Here is an 18,714-nt window from a genome sequence, read left to right as displayed (position 1 = left end):
TACTACTACACCTGGCTAATTTTTCAATTTTTGGTAGAGACTAGGTTGCTCAGGCTGGAGTCTCTTAATACATTATTGGAGTTGATTTGTTCCTTTTTTTTTTTTTTTTTTTTTTTTTTAAAGAATTTTTACATTTATTCAAAAGAAGGTGAGTCTCTTTATCAAGTTTTGGTGTCAGGATTATATTAGTTGCATAAAAGGAACTGGGAAAATTTGCTGTAATTTTATGCTTGGAAATAGTTTAAATAACACAGGAATTACCTATTATTTAAAGGTTTAATACAAGTTACCTGTAATTCCATCTGGACCTGGTATCTTTTGAGAACTATAGATCTATTACAGTCTTTTCAGTTACTTCTGGGGTTAATAGTGTAGGGTAATGTTTTATTTATCTCTGTATTCTCAGCTTCTAGCACAGTATCGGTTTTATAGTGGCTACTAAACGTGTTTGTTTTGAATAAGTGGATAATTGTAATTATGTCTCTAAAAAGTACAAAAAAATATAAATTAGTAGTAATAATAGCTAAGAGTATGTGCCAGAAACTAGTCTAAATGCTTTACAGGTATTCATTTGTTTAATCCTCACTATAACTCTGTGAAGAAGGTATTGTGAATATCTCCATTTTACCAGAGAAACTGAGGCACAGAGCGTTTAGGTAAATTGTCTAAGAGTATAAAGGCGGTTAAATATTGGAGCCAGGATAGTGCAAAAATGGAAGTGTTTGTATTTGGTGAGATTTTTAACTGTTTACTTGTACTGAAAAATTTTAGTATAACTGTTTAGTATAAGTCAAAAATTTAAAATTAAGTAGCCTTCTCACTTATTTTTTAACCAAAGAATTAAGCAGTTCCCTAATTTTCTCAAACTTTCCTTCCAAGGCACCAGTATATCAGTAATAGAACTTGAAAGTTTTAAATTCAGTTTCTTTTCTCTTTTCTTTCATAGAAGTATAAATAAACACAGTATATCTTTGGGGCCTATTACTATACCTACTTAGCAGGCCTGCCCAGATTGTTCCATATGGTTGTTACTTTACAGTAATTGTCATTATGATGTCACTATATGTTTTGAAAGTACAATTTCATGTTTTACAAATTTTAAAAAATTGATTAAACTTTAGCATGGCTTCTTCCTGATAACGGTTTTGTCCTCTTGCTTTGAGAAGGAACATATGGGCATTCCATTTATGGTTTCCATGGGCTACATCTCAATTTCCTGTTCATTTTACTGGTTTCACTGTAAACAGAGTACTTTGTATTTAATGGCCGGCTGCGGTGGCTCACACCTGTAATCCCAGCACTTTGGGAGGCCGAGGTGGGTGGATCACTTGAGGTCAGGAGTTCCAGACCAGCCTGACCAACATGATGAAATCCCATCTCTACTAAAAATCCAAAAATTAACAAGGCATGGTGGTGGTTGCCTGTTATCCCAGCTACTCAGGAGGCTGAGGCAGGAGAATCACTTGCAGTGAGCCAAGATCGCACCACTGTACTCCAGCCTGGGCAACAGAGCAAGACTCCATTTCAAGAAAAAGAGTACTTTGTATTTAAGAAATCAGGTGTCAGAGATTAGCCTTTGTGGGATTATTAGTGTGTTCCTCACACCAACCTAATAAGTTTCCCTGAAATGAGATCCATTTTCATTGACTTTTTCATTGGCATGAGTAAAAGTTTTTTACTAACACAAAGACAGGGAAATCTCACATTGTTCATTCATTCTGCAAATATTTATTCAGTGTCCCTAAAGTATGTGCTTTATCCTCTAATCTGCAGCTTTTGAATGATAGTTAATTAGGTCTTGAATAGACTAGCTCATCTTATCTGACTTTAAGTGCATCTGACCTGTGTCAGAAGATTAATTTATACATTTATAACTGAGGGTATTCTGTTTCAGTGACTCCAAAACTCATTTGTTTGTTAGCATACTGTTGTCTGTGAATTTCTCAGATATCAAGAAATCAAAAGCAATCGGATGGTGGTTTGGTACATATAGAATCAGCAAGGAAATTGCATGATCTTTAAGAGAAATTCCATTCAGGTTGTGATAAATGCTAAGGAATTACTCATATTTCACTTCAAATAATTTTTTAGGACGGTAAAATATTAATGCTTGTTAGGTTTTTTTGCTTTGTGTTAGGTCAACACCAGCACATTCATATTTTCCAGACAAGTAATAGAGATTACCACCCACTAGTCTGCACTTATTACATTGAAACCCATCTTTATTTTATTTTGTTGTTTTTGTTTTGTTTTGTTTTTTTGAGAGGGAGTCTCACTCTCTCCCAGGTTGCAGTGCAGTGGTGTGATCTCAGCTCACTGCAACCTCTGCCTCCCAGATTCAAGCAATTCTCCTGCCTCAGCCTCCTGAGTGCTGGGACTACAGGCATGAGCCACAATGCCTGGCTAATTTTTTTGTATTTTTAGTAAAGACAGGGTTTTGCCATGTTGGCCAGGCTGGTCTCAAACTCCTGACCTCAAGTGATCCTCCTGCTTCAGCCTCCCAAGGTGTTGGGATTACAGGCATAAGCCACTGCACCCAGCCCCATTTTTATTTTGTTGTGCTTTACTCTTTTGGTTCTTTGTTGCATTTTAGCCTGGTGGTTTAGTCTCCTTCCTGGCTGTATAAAGGAAGCCTCTTTGATTTTAGTTAGCAGTAAGCTGTTTCCGATTCGCTTTGTAGGGTACATTACTTCTAAGAAGCTGTCCCACCTAAATAATATGTTCTTTTTAAAATTTATTATTTTTATTTTCGATTCAGGGGGTACATGTACAGATTTGGTTTTAATTTTTAAATTTTTAAAGATTTGCTCTCCTGGTAACTCACAGAACAGCAGGTTTATTACACAGGTATATTGTGTGATGCTGGGGTTTGGGCTTATAATGATCCCATAACCTAAGTAGTGAACATAGTACCTATAGGTAGTTTCTCAACCCTTGCCCTTCTCCCTCCCTCTCCCGTTTTGTGATTCCCAGTGTTTATTATTCCTTACTTTGTGTCCCTGTGTAACCAATGTTTAGTTCCCATGTATAAGTGAGAACATGTGGTATTTCTGTTTTCTGCATTAACTTGCTTATTAGGCTAATGACCTCCAACTATATCCATGTTGCTGCAAAGTACATGATTTTGTTCTTTTTTATGGCTGTGTAAAGAATATATTTTAAGAGATCCTACCTAGAGAATATGTGCTTCTGAAGTTAACCCTAGATTCTTGGACCATGGTTTTCTGACCACTGATCACATCTCAGATTTTGAGAACTGACTTTTTTTGGTTAACTTTTTTTTTCCTTATTAAAAAAAATATTTTTTTTGATATGGAATAAAAAGACAACCTTATCCAGAAATAGCCATAGTTATGCCTTGATGTATAATCTTATAGACCTTTTTTAAATATATATATATATGATAATTACATTTATATAATTGAAATTGAATTGATTATACTACACATATTTTATAACATTTTTTATCTTAATAGATTGTACATATCTTTCAAGATACATTTGATTGGGGCCTATATTAGTCTGTTTTCACAAGACTGATAAAGACATACCTGAGACTGGGAAGAAAAAGAGGTTTATTTGGACTTAACAGTTCCACATGGCTGAGAAGGCCTCAGAATCATGGTGGGAGGCTAAAGGCACTTGTAACATGGCGGCAGCCTAACCATGTCATTCAGCCCCTGGCCCCTCCAAATCTCATGTCCTCACATTTCAAAACCAGTCATGCATTCCCAGCAGTCCCCCCAAGTCTTAATTCATTTAGGTATTAACCCAAAGTCCAAAGTCTCATCTGAGATAAGGCAAGTCCCTTCTGCCTGTGAGCCTATAAAATCAAAAGCAAGCTAGTTACTTCCTAGATACAGTGGAGGTACAGGTATTTGGTAAATACAGCCATTCCAAATGGGAGAAATTGGCTAAAATAAAGGGGTTACAGGCTCCATGCATGTCCGAAATCCAGCGGGGCAGTCAAATTTTGAAGCTCCAAAATAATCTTTGAGTCCAAGTCTCACATCCAGGTCATGCTGATGCAAAAGGTGGGTTCCCGTGGTCTTGGGCAGCTCTACACCTGTGACTTTGCGGGATACAACCTCCCTCCTTGCTGCTTTTCACTGTCTGGTGTTGAGTGTCTATGGCTTTTCTAGGCTCATGGTGCAAGCTGTCGGTGGGTCTACCATTCTGGGATCTGGAAGATGGTAGCCCTCTTCTCACAGCTCCACTATGCGGTTCCCTAGTAGGGACTCTGTGTGGGGGCTCCCACCCCACATTTTCCTTCCACACTGCCCTAGCAGAGGTTCTCCATGAGGGCCCCGCCCCTGCAGCAAACTTTTGCCTGGGCATCCAGGTGTTTCCATACATCTTCTGAAATCTAGGTGGAGGTTCCTAAACCTCAATTCTTGTCTTCAGTGCACTTGCAGGCTCAACACCACAGGGAAGCTGCCAAGCCTTTGGGCTTGCACCCTCTGAAGCCACAACCCAAGCTCTATGTTGGCCCCTTTCAGCCATGGCTGGAGCAACTGGGACACAGGGCACCAAGTCCCTAGGCTGCATACAACACGGGGACCCTGGGCCCAGCCCATGAAACCACTTTTTCCTCCTGGGCCTCTGGGCCTGTGATGGGAGGGGCTGCCGTGAAGGTCTCTGACAGGGCCTGGAGACATTTTCCCTGTGGTCCTGGGTATTAACATTAGGCACCTTGCTACTTATGCAGATTTCTGCAGCTGGCTTCAATTTCCCCTTAAAAAATGGGTTTTTCTTTTCTATCACATAGGGAGCAAATTTTCCAAATTTTTATGCTCTGCTTATCTTATAAAACTGGTTAACAGTACCCAAGTTACCTCTTGAATGCTTTGCTGCTAGAAATTTCTTCTGCCAGATATCCTAAATCATCTCTCTCAAGTTCAAAGTTCCACAAATCTGTAGGGCAGGGGCAAAATGCTGCCAGTCTCTTTGCTAAAACATACCAAGAGTCACCTTTGCTTCAGTTCCCAACAAGTTCCTTATCTCCATTCTGAGACCACCTCAGCTTGGACCTCATTGTCCACATCACTATTAGCATTTTGGGCAAAACCATTGAGCAAGTCTCTAGGAAGTTCCAGACTTTCCCACATTTTCCTGTCGTCTTCTGAGCCTTTCAAACTGTTACAACTTCTGACTGTTACCCAGTTCCAAAGTCACTTCTACGTTTTTGGGTATCTTTTCGCAATGCCCCACTCCTGGCACCAATTTACTGTATTGGTCCTTTTTCACGCTGCTGATAAAGACATACCCAAGACTGGGAAGAAAAAGAGCTTTAATTGGACTTACAGTTCCACATGGCTGGGGAGGCCTCAGAATCATGGTGGGAGGTGAAAGGGACTTCTTACATGGTGGCGGCAAGAGAAATGAGGAAGAAGCAAAAGCAGAAACCCCTGATAAACCCATCAGATCTCATGAGACTTATTCACTATCATGAGAATAGCATGGGAAAGATCAGCCTCCATGATTCAATTACCTCCCCCTGGGTCCCTCCCCGCAGCATGTAGGAATTCTGGGAGATACAATTCAAGTTGAGATTTGGGTGGAGACACAGCCAAACCATATCAGAGCCCATCTAGGGGAGGTTTCTTAATTAATTAATTTTTTCCTGGGCTCAAGTGATCCTCCCATCTCAGCTTCCTAAGCATCTGGGACCACAGGTGTGCAGCACTAGGCCCAGCTAATTTTAAAATTTTTTTGTAGAGATGGGATCTCCTTATGTTGTCCAGGCTGGTCTTGTATTCCCATCTTGGCCTCCCAATGTGCTGGGATTACAGGTGTGAGCCAGTTTGCCTGGCCCCGTAAGAGGTCTCTTAATTTATTCAACAGACATTGTGTATTACTATGTGCCAGATGTTGGGCATACAGTAGTCAATAAATAGTCAAGAATGACTGCCCTTGTGGAGCTTAAGTGCTAATGGGGAGAGATAGACAATCAAAATAAACAGAATGTTAAGCAGTAGTAAGTGCTATGGTGGAAGAAACGCAGGGATGGGAGATAGGGAATATGGTGGAAGTGAAGTTTCAAAAAGAGCATGGTCAGCAAATGTCTTATTGAGAAAGTCTCTGAATAGACACCAAGGAAGTGTAGGGATGTACAAACAAGGAGAGACCAATGTAGGGCAGAGAAGGTGAGGGGAATGGTAGGAGAAGTTGATGGGAGTAGGAATGGGGAGGTGGGTATTAGATTATATGAAGCCTAGTTGGCAATTATAAGAACTTCTATTCCAGTGGAGAGTTAGGTGTCATTTATATCTTGAAATGATTGCTCTAACTGCTGTGCTGAAAATAAAATGGGGGGCTGCAAGGTGTGCGAGGCAAAGACACAGCAGAGAAACTATTTAAGAGGCTATTGCGTTCATATAAGCTAGAGATACCAGTGGTTTGGGTGAGAGTAGTGAAAAATGGTTTGGTTTCAGATGCAGTTTGGCAATATTCATGATAGGATTTACTGACAGATTGGATGTGGGGTGTAACAGAAAGAAGAGTTATGACATCAAGGTTTTTGGCCTTTATAATTTTAAAAAATTATAAAGCTGGATAAAATGGTCAAAGAAGTCAAGGTAGGAGATAGTAGAGCTCAGAGAATGGAGGCCTGGGCCTTCCAAACTTAGAAGTTTGGAAGATAAGAATAAGCAAAGGAAACTCAGAAGAAACAGCCTGGGAAGTATGAGGAAAACCTAGAGAGAGTACAGCTCTGGAAACTATGTGAAGACTCTTACCTGGTTTTAGCATGTGACTTCCCTTCCAGACCCAGTGGGTTGATTTTTCTCTTCTGTAAGTTTCTGAAATTAAATGTATACACTATCTTTCTTCCCTCCACATCCTCCCAGACATTTAGCTTTAACAAGAAAAGATTTTTTTTTTAATAAACAAAATTCATTGTAAATACTCTATGAACTATTGTTCTCCGAGCAACAGCTCATATGCATTGGGGCCACCCTGAGCAGTCTCTGTTACTGCTGCAAAAATATGGGACTAACATCTGACTTCCAGAGAGTAAGCAGCCAAGAAAGAGGAATCATCAGCTCATCATTATGAGGTGAATTGTTCCTCATAATTCCAAGCATTCCTATAGGATTGACTTTTAACAGCTTCAAGAACTAGGCTGTCTCTCACACTTGATTATTACCATTTACTTATTGATCAGTTTAAGCATGTAATAATTTGCCCTTCTTGTCACTGGCAAATAGGTGGATATATATTAGTTACCTATTGCTGTGTAACACATTACCCCAGAATTTAACAGCTTATGACAGTATTTATTATCTCACTATTTTTGAGGGTCAGGAATTTGGGAGCAGTTTAGCTAGGTGGTTCTGGTGAAGGGCTTCATGAGGTTATTTATAATCCACATGTCAGCTGTGGCTGCAGTCATCCGAACACTTAACTAGACCTGGAAGATCCACTTCCAAGATGGCTCACTCACATGACTGTTGGCAGGAGGCCATAGTTCCTCACCATCTGGGCCTCTCCATAGGGCTCCTTGAATGTCCCTATTACTTGGCAGCTAGCTTCTCTTGGAGTTATTGATCCAAGAGAATGATAGAGGAAGAAGGAAAAAAACCCATAATGCCTTTTTATATCCTAATTTTGGAAGTCACACACTGTCATTTCTGCTGCATTTTGTCTGTAAGAGGTGAAACATTAAGTCTAGCCCACATTCAAGGAGAAGAGAATTAGCTCCACCTCTAAAGAATTCATGGATGTATTTTAAAATCACCAGTTTGCCCTCTAGCCACAAATTATTTACACTTCTTCCTCCCCAGAGCTATCAAAAAAAGTTTCCTTCTTCTGTAGCATCAGCTTGAAATACAGGTAGCTGTCCTTTAACTAGGTCCAAGTGTGGGTGTGGCTTCTTGGGTATGGTTCCTCAGGTACAGTTCCTTTTGATATGAAGACCTGTAAACTAAAGAGACAAGTAATCTACCTATCACACACCCAACATGCAGTGATGTGGACAGGCAGTGATTCTGAACAGGTATAAAGATTTCCTGTTCCAAAAAGGAAAAATGGCGGCACAAAGAAATTGCTGGTTCATAGCAATTCTGATAGTTGTCTAGACAAATGTCAGAAATTCCTTGACTAGGACTTCTGTTTCTGCCCAGGAGTTCTTCTCTGTGACTCTGGAGTCCACCTTGTTAGTCATCCTTTCTTTTCCATTAAAAGTAGTTCATATTTGTAGCTGCATAGCTTTCTTAGCATGCTTCTTGCTGGTAGAAATTTGAGGGCCCAGAGACCTGTTTTCATTTTGTACTATCTTTCCACCTTTCAGTTTAAGCTGTCAGTGCTTCTTTTTAAAACTTTGATATCCTGTGAATCTCACTGGGATTCATGCAATTAGGCAAAAGCCACGTCCACCAATCTCTTCTAATTAGACTTTTCCCACCTTGGGTTTCTGCTGGGATTGCTGAGGGATACCACTTGTAGTGGGTAGAATTGTGTCCCCCAGAAAGCTGTATTCAAGTCCTAACCCTGATAAGGTCACTGTGAATATGACCTTATTTGGAAATAAGGTCTTTACAGATGTAGTCAAGTTATAAGAAGATCACACTGGATCAGGAAGGGCCTTAATCCAACGGTTGATAGTCTTATAAGGAGAGAAATTGGCTGGGTGCGACGGCTTACTCCTGTAATCTCAGCACTTTGGAAGGCTGAGGTGGGAGGATCACCTGAGGTCAGGAGTTCGAGACCAGCCTGGCCAATGTGGTAAAACCCCATGTCTACTAAAAATACAAAAATTAGCCAGGCGTGGTGGCTCATGCCTATAATCCCAGCTACTCAGGAGGCTGAGGCATGAGAATCGCTTAAACCTTGAGGCAGAGGTTGCAGTGAGCCAAGATCGCACCTACTGCACTACGGCCTGGGCGAGAGTGAGACTCTGCCTCAAAAAAAAAAAAAAGAGGAAGCTAGAAATTTGGACATGAACACAGAAGACAAAGAGAAGAAAGCCGTGTGATGACAGTGGCAGAGACTGGGGGGACGTAACGTCTACAAATCAAGGAATGGCAAAGATTGCTGCCAACCATCACCAGAAGCCGGGAAAGAGTCATGGAAATAATCTCCCTCAGAACTTTCTGAAAGAACTAACCCTACTGACACCCTCCAAATCAGTGAGCGAATAAATTCCTTTTGTTTTAAGCTACCCAGTTTGTGGTAGTTTGTTATAGCAGTAACACCCTTAAACTTCTTAGTCCAATTTTCTAACTGAGTGATTCTTTAGGTACTATTTTAGATCTTTCTGAGGTTGTGGTGTTTTTTTTGTTTTTTGTTTTTTTTTTTTGAGGCAGAGTTGCACTCTGTCACCGAGACTGGAGTGCAGTGGTACAATCTCAGCCCACTGCAACGTCTAACTCCGGGTTCAAGTGATTCTCATGTTTCGGCCTCCCGAGTAGCTGGCATTAGAGGTGTGCGCCACCATGCCCAGCTAATTTTTGTATTTTTAGTAGAGACGGGTTTCTTCATGTTGGCCAGGCTGGTCTCAAATTCCTGGCCTCAAGTGATCCTCCTGCCTTGACCTCCCAAAGTGCTGGGATTGTAGGTGTGAGCCACTGCGCCCGGCCCTTTCTGAGGTCTTAACAAAGATTTGTTATAGTCTGATCCTTGGCTTCATCTGAAATCAGTCTTTTGGCAGTGCCTTGGATTTAATCTTTGCTTGAAATCCATTTCTTAATTTTAGTATCATTTACTAATCTGGAGATGCTGGGAATTCTCAGAATTATATAATTCTGTCCTTTTTGTTTAACTGTCTGTCCTTCCTTTAATTTATCCCTCTTTTGCATTTTAAAGTAAGCAACAAGAAGCCAGGAGGTACTTTCAAAAGTGGAAATCTCTTTAGCTAGATTATCAACCAGTTTGTGGACTGCAACGTCTGCTTTCCATGTTATGGTAAGGCAACAGCTTTGCCAGTATATAACAAGAATCTTTTTCCCTCCAGTTTCTAATAAGATTTTTCTACCTTTTCTTAATCTCACCTTTAACTTCCTCAAAGGCCATAGTGCTGCTTTTTTTTTTCAAGGCTCTTCAAACTTTACTGATGCTCTCATCAAAGTCCTTTTAACTTCTGCCCCACTGCTGGGTTCCAAAGGTACTCTCACATTTTAGGTCTTTATTATGGTGGCACGTGTATCCAGATATCAAAATCTGTATGTTACCTATTGCCGTATAACAAATTATCTCAGAGTTTAGTGGCTTAAAACAAGCAAGTATTTATTATCTCACAGATTCACTGGGTCAGGAACAGGTTCAGTTGGGAGTAGTGTTGCTGAGTGATGCTGGCCCAGGATTTCATGAGCTTACAGTCAAGATGTTGGCCACTGCTGCAGTATAGGGGTGACTAGGCTTTACACATATTCTGGCAGGTTTGTTCTGACTGGTGGCAGGAGTGCTCAGTTCCTCATCACATGGACCTTTCTATAGGACTGCTTGATATGGCACTCTCCCAGAGCAAGTGATTGATCCAACAGAGGTACAAGGAGAAAGCACTATGCGCCCCGCCCGCCCCACCACCTTTTTTTCTTGAGGCAAAGTCTCACTCTGTCACCCATGCTGGAGTGCAATGGCATGATCTTGGCTCACTGCAACCTCCGCCTCCCGGGTTCAAGTGATTCTCCTGCCTCATCCTCCTGAGTAGCTGAGACTATAGGCATGTGCCGCCATGCCTCGCTAATTTTTGTATTTTTAGTAGAGATGGAGTCATGTTGGCCAGGCTGGTCTCGAACTCCTGACCACAAGTGATCCACCCACCTCGAAGTGCTGGGATTACAGGCATGAGCCACCACACCTGGCCATTTCTCCTGCTTTGTTACCTTGTCTTGGAAGTCACAGGTGATCAGTTCTGCCATATTCTATTGTTAAGTGAGTCACTAAGTCAAGCCCACACTGAAGGGAAGATTATCAAATAATTTTTGGACATATTTTTAAAACAACACGAAGCATTCTTTGAAAAAGCCAGTGAATTCATAGAACCAGAGAGTAGAATGGTAGTTACCGGGAGCTGTGGGGCAGAGGGGGTGGATTAGAGAGATGTTGAAGGATACAAAATTTCAGTTAAAAGTTCAAGAGATGTGTTGTACAACATGGTGGCAGTAGTTAATAACAATGTTTTCAGCCAGGTGCAATGGCTCATGCCTATAATCCCAGCACTTTGGGAGGCCAAGGCAGGCAGATTGCTTGACAGCCCGGCTAATATGGTGAAACCCCATCTCTACTAAAAATACGAGAATTAGCTGGGCATGGTGGTGCGCATCTGTAATCCCAGCTACTTGGGAGACTGAAGCACAAGAATTGCTTGAACCTGGGGAACAGAGTTTGCAGTGAGCCGAGATGGTGCCACTGTACTCCAGCCTGGGTGAGAGAGCAGGACTTCATCTCAAAAAAAACAAAAAAACAAAAAACAGTGTTTTGTACATTTGAAAATTGCTAAGAGAGTAGATTTTAAGTGTTATTGTTGTAAATAAGTTTGTGAGGTAACGCATATGTTGATAGTTTGATGTAGTCATTCCACAATGCTTACATATTTCAAAATATGTTCTATACCATAATATAAACAATTTTTGTCAGTTAAAAATAAATAATGAAAAATAATACAAAAAGGCAAGCAAACAAACGGAATAGTGCAGTTAGCTGCTGAGCTGCTGTTGAACTTTAGTAGCAGGGAAAGTCTAATGTTGGCTACTGCCATTGTTATATTAATTGGCCTAATAAGTAAAGTGGGAACCAGGGACTTAAAATTGCATATCATTGCTGGGCGCAGTGGTTCACACCTGTAATCCCAACAGTTTGGGAGGCCGAGGTCAGGAGTTCAAGATCAGCTTTGTCAACATGGTAAAACCCCGTCTCTACTAAATCTACTAAATATACAAAAAATTAGACGGGTGTGGTGGCAGGTGCCTGTAATCCCAGCTGCTCAGGACGCTAAGGCAGGAGAATTGCCTGAACCCGGGAGGCAGAGGTTGCAGTGAGCCGAGATCACGTCATTGCACTCCACCCTGGGCGGCAGAGCGAGACTCTGTCTCAAAAAAGAAAAAAAAATTACGTATCATCCAGAACACAGAAGATCTAGGGGAACAATTTCTTCAGGTTTTTCTTTTGCTGAGGCATCACTCCAGTATCTCTTTGGGTAACAAAGACTCATTCGTATAAAGAACCGTGTACCTGTGCCATCGTAAGTATTCAGAGTGACAAATGCTAAGCATGTGTGTGTTTATATGTGTTTGTGTTATAATCATCTAAAACAACCTTAAAATAGAATTATTGTTTGAACTTTTATTTTGAAGGACCCATTAAATGATATCTTATTCAGAAACCCAATGTGTACAACATACAAAAATGGAACTACCCTTGTTAAAGGAAGGTGGGTCCAGAATTCCACTGGCTCGGCATCCCTTTTAACCCTTCCTTATGTTGGTGGAACATAGTTCCTTGTTGGTGGAACAAGGAACATAGTTTGAAAAACTATACCATGCCATCAGATCCCTTTCCAGCTTAATTCACAAAAATCTATTAATCTATAAGATAGAGTTCAGGAAGATAGCCATAATAGCAAAATGGCACACCGCCGTGTGGCAGGCTGATTTCTGATGCTGTCTCTTGTGTAATAGCCAATAAAAAACTATTTTGGTTTAGGGAAGTAGTTGGTAATTAGGCAGCCATGGATATCTGTAGAGTACTTTCATTAGTCTGTTGTCTTACCTAATTTTTTCTTCTCTAACAGAATACTACAACACATCTTTGCAGGATTCTTTGCAAATTCTGCCATTCCTGGATCTCCACACCCTTTTTCCTGGTAAGTAACTAATTGCTTTCTATCTTACTCTATTGGAGTGACATCATTTTAGGTGCTGTCATTTCTGTGCAGTAGAGAAAAAGAGCTGCATAGGCCAGGCGTGGTGGCTCACGCCCCTAATCGCATTCCAGCACTTTGGGAGGCCGAGGCTGGTGGATCACGAGGTCAGGAGATCGAGACCATCCTGGCTAACATGATGAAACCCCATCTCTACCAAAAATACCAAAAATTAGCCAGGCGTGGTGGCACACGCCTGTAGTCCCAGTTACTTGGAGGCTGAGGCAGGAGAATCACTTGAACCCGGGAGACGGAGGTTGCAGTGAGGCGAGATCGCGCCACTGTACTCCAGCCTGGGCAACAGAACGAGACTCCATCTCAAAAAACAAAACAAAAAAACTGCATAGGTGAGTATGTAGATGTAACTGGAGGCTGCTAGACTGCCATTATCTGCTAAGCCCAAACTTAATCAGAACTTTTATTTTTTTATTATTCAGGCTCAGGAAGGCTGTCCTGGTCCCCCAGAATGTTTGGTTGCTAGAAATGTCTTGATCCTTTTTATATTCAGGTCTGAGAGTTGTATTGAGGTAGGGAATGAGATGGTCCCTGCCAGGCTTGGTATCTGATTTGTGGGTTCCCCAGTAGACTACACAGGAATATTTTACTCCTTAAGAATTTCTGAAGTTGAAAACATTATGCTGAACTTTTATTTTTTTCAAAGCAAGAGGATTTGTCAGAAGAAACAATAGGCTGTATTCAGTATCAGAGTGACACTTACGTATGATAGGGATTAAAGATGGAATTTCTTCTTGTCAGAGAAATTATTTGCCGCTTCTGACTGCGGCCCAGAAGGTTTCTTTGCTCAAAGGAACCTCAGTCCTTTTAGGACCTCTGTCATCCACTAGTCTGTACCTCTGCTGGTAGTGTACCAGCAGCTCTGCGGAGGGGGGAAAAAAGGTGTTGCCAAGTCCCTTTTGTAATTGCTGTAAGTTGTGATTCAGAGAGACTGCTATGGCTGCTTCTCTACTTGAAAGCTCCTCATTGTCCAGAACTGTGGGCAGCCTCTTATAATGAGGGATGTTTGCTGTAGATTTTGACCAGTCATGAAGGGAAAACTCTCCTTAAAAAGCAGCTCCATCTGTGTTTAATATAAGTGGGCACAGAAAAGACAAATTTTTGAAACCAACAGGCAATGAGTCACTCTTTTTGTTCTGGCATGTCATGTGGTACTTTAGGTAGCTTCACATTTTATGTTCTAGTTAAGTAAAATTCCTAGAGAATGAGATACTATCTCTGGATAGTTTGTTTGATCTTGAAAGTATACAGAATTCTTTGCCTCTTGATCCTGGAGGACTAGTGATTTTCCAGCTCTGAGAGAGAACAGGATCCCTCTGCCACTTTTTTTCTGTGGTGTAAGGCAGAGCCTGGTCACTCCATCTAATGCTGTCTGTCTCATCTCATGTATAGGAGCGGGATGCTGCACTCCAACCCTGGGGACTATGCCTGGGGTCAGACAGGGCTTGATGCCATTGTAACCCAGGTGAGGAGCTGCCTTTTGAGGGTGTCTGTTCAGTGTGTCTCATGGTTCCATAGGCTTCCTGCTTTCCTTCTGCTACTTTCTGAAATGGCAGTCATTCTGCTTGCTCTAATATTTTGAGTTTTGGGGTTTCCATTTTACTAAAGGGATGAATGATTTATGGGGTTAGCTCAGCATCCATGCACTTCCTAGGTCCGAGGGAATTTCTAGAAGATGGTTTCATCTCCATAGGAAGAAAAGACTTCTATAAAAAATAGTATTTTGTATTTTTGGTCTTTCTTGTTCAGTCCTATAAGGATTCTGTTGACAAGTATTTCACAAAAAAAGGAGCATTTCCTCACATGTTGAAGCAGGGATTTCTGCTAGATGGAGCAAAGTAGGGGAAGGAAGCAGAGAAAAAGGTATTCCCATGCCATGTATAATTGCTTCCACTTGTTTATGTTCATTTTAATTTGATTGGTTTTTCATTTCCCTTGTGGATTTCTGAGACTAGAAAGCATGTCCTTTATATTCAGTCTTCTTATAGGCGGTAATTTACCTATTTCTTGGCTTACATTATGCTATTTTTCATACTCTCGCTTTTTTCTTATTCCAGCAGAATGAAGCTTTTGGACCAGTTACATATTAACTTTTTATTAAGCTGTAGTTTTATTCATGACATCACAACCCTTTTGCTGCCCCTGAAGTTGCTTTATGCCCAGAGGTGGGCCTTGCAATCATGGGTTTGTCTGTAGGCTTATGCAATGTCACTCTGAAATTGTAAAGCAATTATGAGTGTTCTGGCAGCAGGAAAGGGGAAACCCAAGCCTCTCAGAGCCTAGCAGAAGTAAGAGTAACTAACATACCTAATGTCTGTGCTGTTGGTTCTCAGCTGGAGCAGCTCCCTCTCCAGGTGTATTGAGATGTCTGCCACTTCATCTTTTTCTTTCTCTTTTTTTGTAGCTTTTAGGACAACTGGAAAACACAGGCCCTCCCCCAGCTGACAAGGAAAAGATCACATCTCTTCCAACAGTGACAGTAACTCAGGAACAAGTTGGTAGGTTCATTTTTATACTTACTCTGTCATCTTCTGATCTCTGTTCAAAATCCCAGTATCTTCTGACAAGTGAAAAGTTTAAAAAACGAACAAAATAAAAAGACAAAAAAGATAAATAAGAAAAAAAATCCCAATACCTTCCTATATTAAGGACCTTTAAGTGAAGCTATGGCCCTCTAAAATTCCTACCTGGGTGCCAAATCTGGAAAGTTCCTACCCCTTTATTAGGTTAGTCAGTAGGTATTTCCTAAGCAATTATGTCTCTTTTTTAGGTGCCATTGGGAATAAAGAGGTACAAAGATAGATAAGACTTGATTCTGATAAGTTGAAGAAAAACTCATCAAATGATTAAAAACTGTGTTGGACACATGATACTGACATTGGGGAAAGGAGAAGAGAAAAAAATAGGAGACTGGGAATTTGTTTCAGATCTACTTTGTGTCAGGTACAGTTAGGTATTTAGTCATAGATATTACTTTATTTGTAAGCACTGGAGGAATTTAGTGACAGGGGACAACATTCTGGACTGGGAGTTTCTGTTCCCATCAGTTTGGGTTTAGAGTTAGAGATTTCAAGGCAAGGGGGGCCATCTTAGGTCATTCTATTTAAGGAAAAGTATGAACTAATATATGTGGTGTGTGAGTCAGGTAAAGTGGTCTTTAGGGAAGATTAGTCTAGGGGCAGTGTGTAGCACATTGGAAGCGAGATAGCAGAAACAGGGATTTTAGAGTCTGTCGCAGCAGTCCAGGTGAGGTTCAGGTGATGGTGACGATACTAACAGAAAGGAAAGGGTAGATTCAGAAGATCATTTTGGAGAGAGGCTTTCCTCACTGATTGCGTAATGGGATGAAGGAGGGGAAAGTCAAAGATAATTCTGAGATTTCACAGCTTTGTAACTGTAAACGTGGTGCTGACATCTTAAGGGCTGGGGAAATAGTGAATGGGCCCTGGTTTGGGTAAGGAGATGAGGTGATGTTTTACATTTTTAATTCGTTGATTTTTGAGGTACCAGCTTAGAATCCAAGTGAAGAGGAGCTGGGGATTGCTATGGAGCTGGTTTGAGGGAAAATTAAGTTGTAGCAAAGTATAGGATATATCTGGAGAGTTAAGATCGTGGAATCTGGGATACTAGCTGGGAGGCTGTTGCAGCAGACTAGGCATGAGAAGTAAAATAATTAAGGCTAAGGTGGTAAGAATGGAGAGTAAGGAGTAAATCGGTTAAGTAGTAGTACTGCCCCAAATGCCTTATCTGCTGTTGGTTCATGGAGCATATCCCAGCCACTAGGCATGTAGACTAGCTGACAGTATTAGCCAAATTTGGGAAACTCAAAACTTGCTGCTTGGAATTCCCAATATAGTTGGTGACTGATGCTTCTCAGAGAAGAGGGTTTTCTGTCTCTTGATTTGGTGACCTGAGCTAGACTTCAACTTTGCAGTTCTGTAGCACCACTTCTGGTATAGCTTTTCTGGTATAGCTTCTGGTATTTTTTTTTCTTTTCTGGTATAGCTTTTATTAACAATTTTTTTTTTTTTTTTTGAGACAGAGTTGCTCTGTTGTCCAGGCTGGAGTGCGGTGGCGCGAATTGGCTCACTGCAACCTCCGCCTCCCGGGTTCAAGCAATTCTCTGCCTCAGCCTCCCAAGTAGCTGGGATTACAGGTGCCCACCATCACACCCAGCTAATCTTTGTATTTTTAGTAGAGACAGGGTTTTTACCATCTTGGCCAGGCTAGTCTTGAACTTCTGACCTCGTGATCCACCCGCCTTCGCCCTCATTAACAATTTTTACAGAGGACTTTAGGGCAGCCACACTGAAATAGAGTGCTTTATCCCATGCTGAAAAGAGCATGGTGAAAGTGGCAAGTGGCTTGAGACACTGAACTGCCAAGGTTGCTGAGATGAATCCCTTGGCTATGGTGGACAGATTGACAGTGGAAACTGACTGCCAGAGGGCTGTCACACATTTGGGAAGAAGTTTTTCCGTTTTACTGAACAGATCATCTAAGCCCCGGTTTATTTCTTCCAACTCTTTACATCAAAAAATAGGCCTTGTATAATTCCTACGTAGGCCTTTTTGGAGTAGGCCCCATTCGTCATTCCTCCTTTTCATGTCTCCGTCTACTACACTTTTGCCCTCGTTTTGAAATAAATTCATGCCTCTTAGCTGCCTGCTACTTGGGTGTACATTTTCTTTTGTCTCATGTCTTTATGCATTCATAGGGTTGGTAGAGACATTGGGTTAGTTTTTTCTTCCTTCCTTTTGCTTGTTTACTTTAAAAGGCATTACCTTCTTCAACAGATATGGGTTTAGAGTGTCCAGTATGCAAAGAAGATTACACAGTTGAAGAGGAAGTCCGGCAGTTACCTTGCAATCACTTCTTTCACAGCAGTTGTATTGTGCCATGGCTGGAACTGGTGAGTACAGCAAGTCATGGCTTCTTGGGGGGATGATTCAGAGTAAAGATATAGTTAACAGTTCCTCGAGATCCAAGTAGATCAGATTTTATCCCATAAATCCCTGGCTAACTCTGGTACTGTTATTTGTTTGGAACTTTTCTGACCAAGGGTTGCAAACTGTGTTCTACAGGTCATTGTTTCCTGCCACCTGTTACTGTAAATAACATTTTATTGGAACACAGCTATGTTCATTTGTTTATAGATTGTGGCAACTTTTGTGCTACATCAGCAGAGTTGATTAGTCGTAACAGCTGTAGTGTGGCCTGCAAAGCCTAAAATATTTATTTTCTGTCCCTTTATGTATTTATTTTGAGATAGAGTCTCACTCTGTCACTCAGACTGGAGTGCAGTGGCATGATCTCAACTCACTGAAACCTCCACCTCCTGGGTTCAAGTGATTCTTGTGCCTCAGTCTCTCAGAGTAGCTAGGATTACAGGCATGCACCACCATGCCCAGCCAATTTTTGTGTTTTTAGTAGAGACAGGGTTTCGCCATGTTGGCCAGGCTGATCTCAAACTCCTGACCTCAAGTGATCCTCCTGCCTTGGCCTCCCAAAGTATTGGGATCACAGGTGTGAGCCAGTGCACCCGGCCATTTTTCCTGTCCCTTTAAACAAAAAGTTTGCTGACCTCTGCTCTAGACCATATGGGAAGTAATGGGCAGTTACCCTCTTGTCATAGATTACTCACTGTTTCTGGTTAGTTCTGTTTGGTGGTATGTGTTAGCTGTTATTAACTTGCTGGCCTAGAATTGTGCCTGTCAGTTCTGCTTAAAGTTCTGTTTGGGAGATATCCTGGTATCACACCTTAGAGGCCAGTGCATGCTGTATGAGGATGCATTCCCTATTGTTTTTCTATTCCAAGTCGTAATTTTTGATGTGACAAT

At 41.3% G+C, this 18,714-nt stretch overlaps 1 protein-coding gene and 1 pseudogene across 2 annotated transcripts in view; both read left to right on the top strand.

Annotated features, from left to right (window-relative positions):
• The window catches only part of LOC105550294, a 931,651-nt pseudogene that overhangs the window by 591,929 nt on the left and 321,008 nt on the right, over window positions 1-18,714 (top strand). The gene's annotated exons all lie outside the window — the stretch shown is intronic.
• The window catches only part of RNF115 (ring finger protein 115), an 86,200-nt gene that overhangs the window by 66,689 nt on the left and 797 nt on the right, over window positions 1-18,714 (top strand). Inside the window, exons 5-8 of the mRNA XM_011995185.1 lie at window positions 12,731-12,802; window positions 14,267-14,339; window positions 15,279-15,372; window positions 17,671-17,786. Coding sequence (XP_011850575.1) covers window positions 12,731-12,802; window positions 14,267-14,339; window positions 15,279-15,372; window positions 17,671-17,786 — 355 coding nt within the window. The remainder of the gene's footprint in view (window positions 1-12,730; window positions 12,803-14,266; window positions 14,340-15,278; window positions 15,373-17,670; window positions 17,787-18,714) is intronic.

The sequence above is a fragment of the Mandrillus leucophaeus genome, unplaced genomic scaffold (genome assembly GCF_000951045.1).
Source record: "Mandrillus leucophaeus isolate KB7577 unplaced genomic scaffold, Mleu.le_1.0 Scaffold475, whole genome shotgun sequence".
NCBI classification, from domain to species: Eukaryota; Metazoa; Chordata; class Mammalia; order Primates; family Cercopithecidae; genus Mandrillus; species Mandrillus leucophaeus.
Note: the sequence above shows the minus strand (reverse complement) of the source record. Positions and strands in the feature narration are given on the sequence as shown.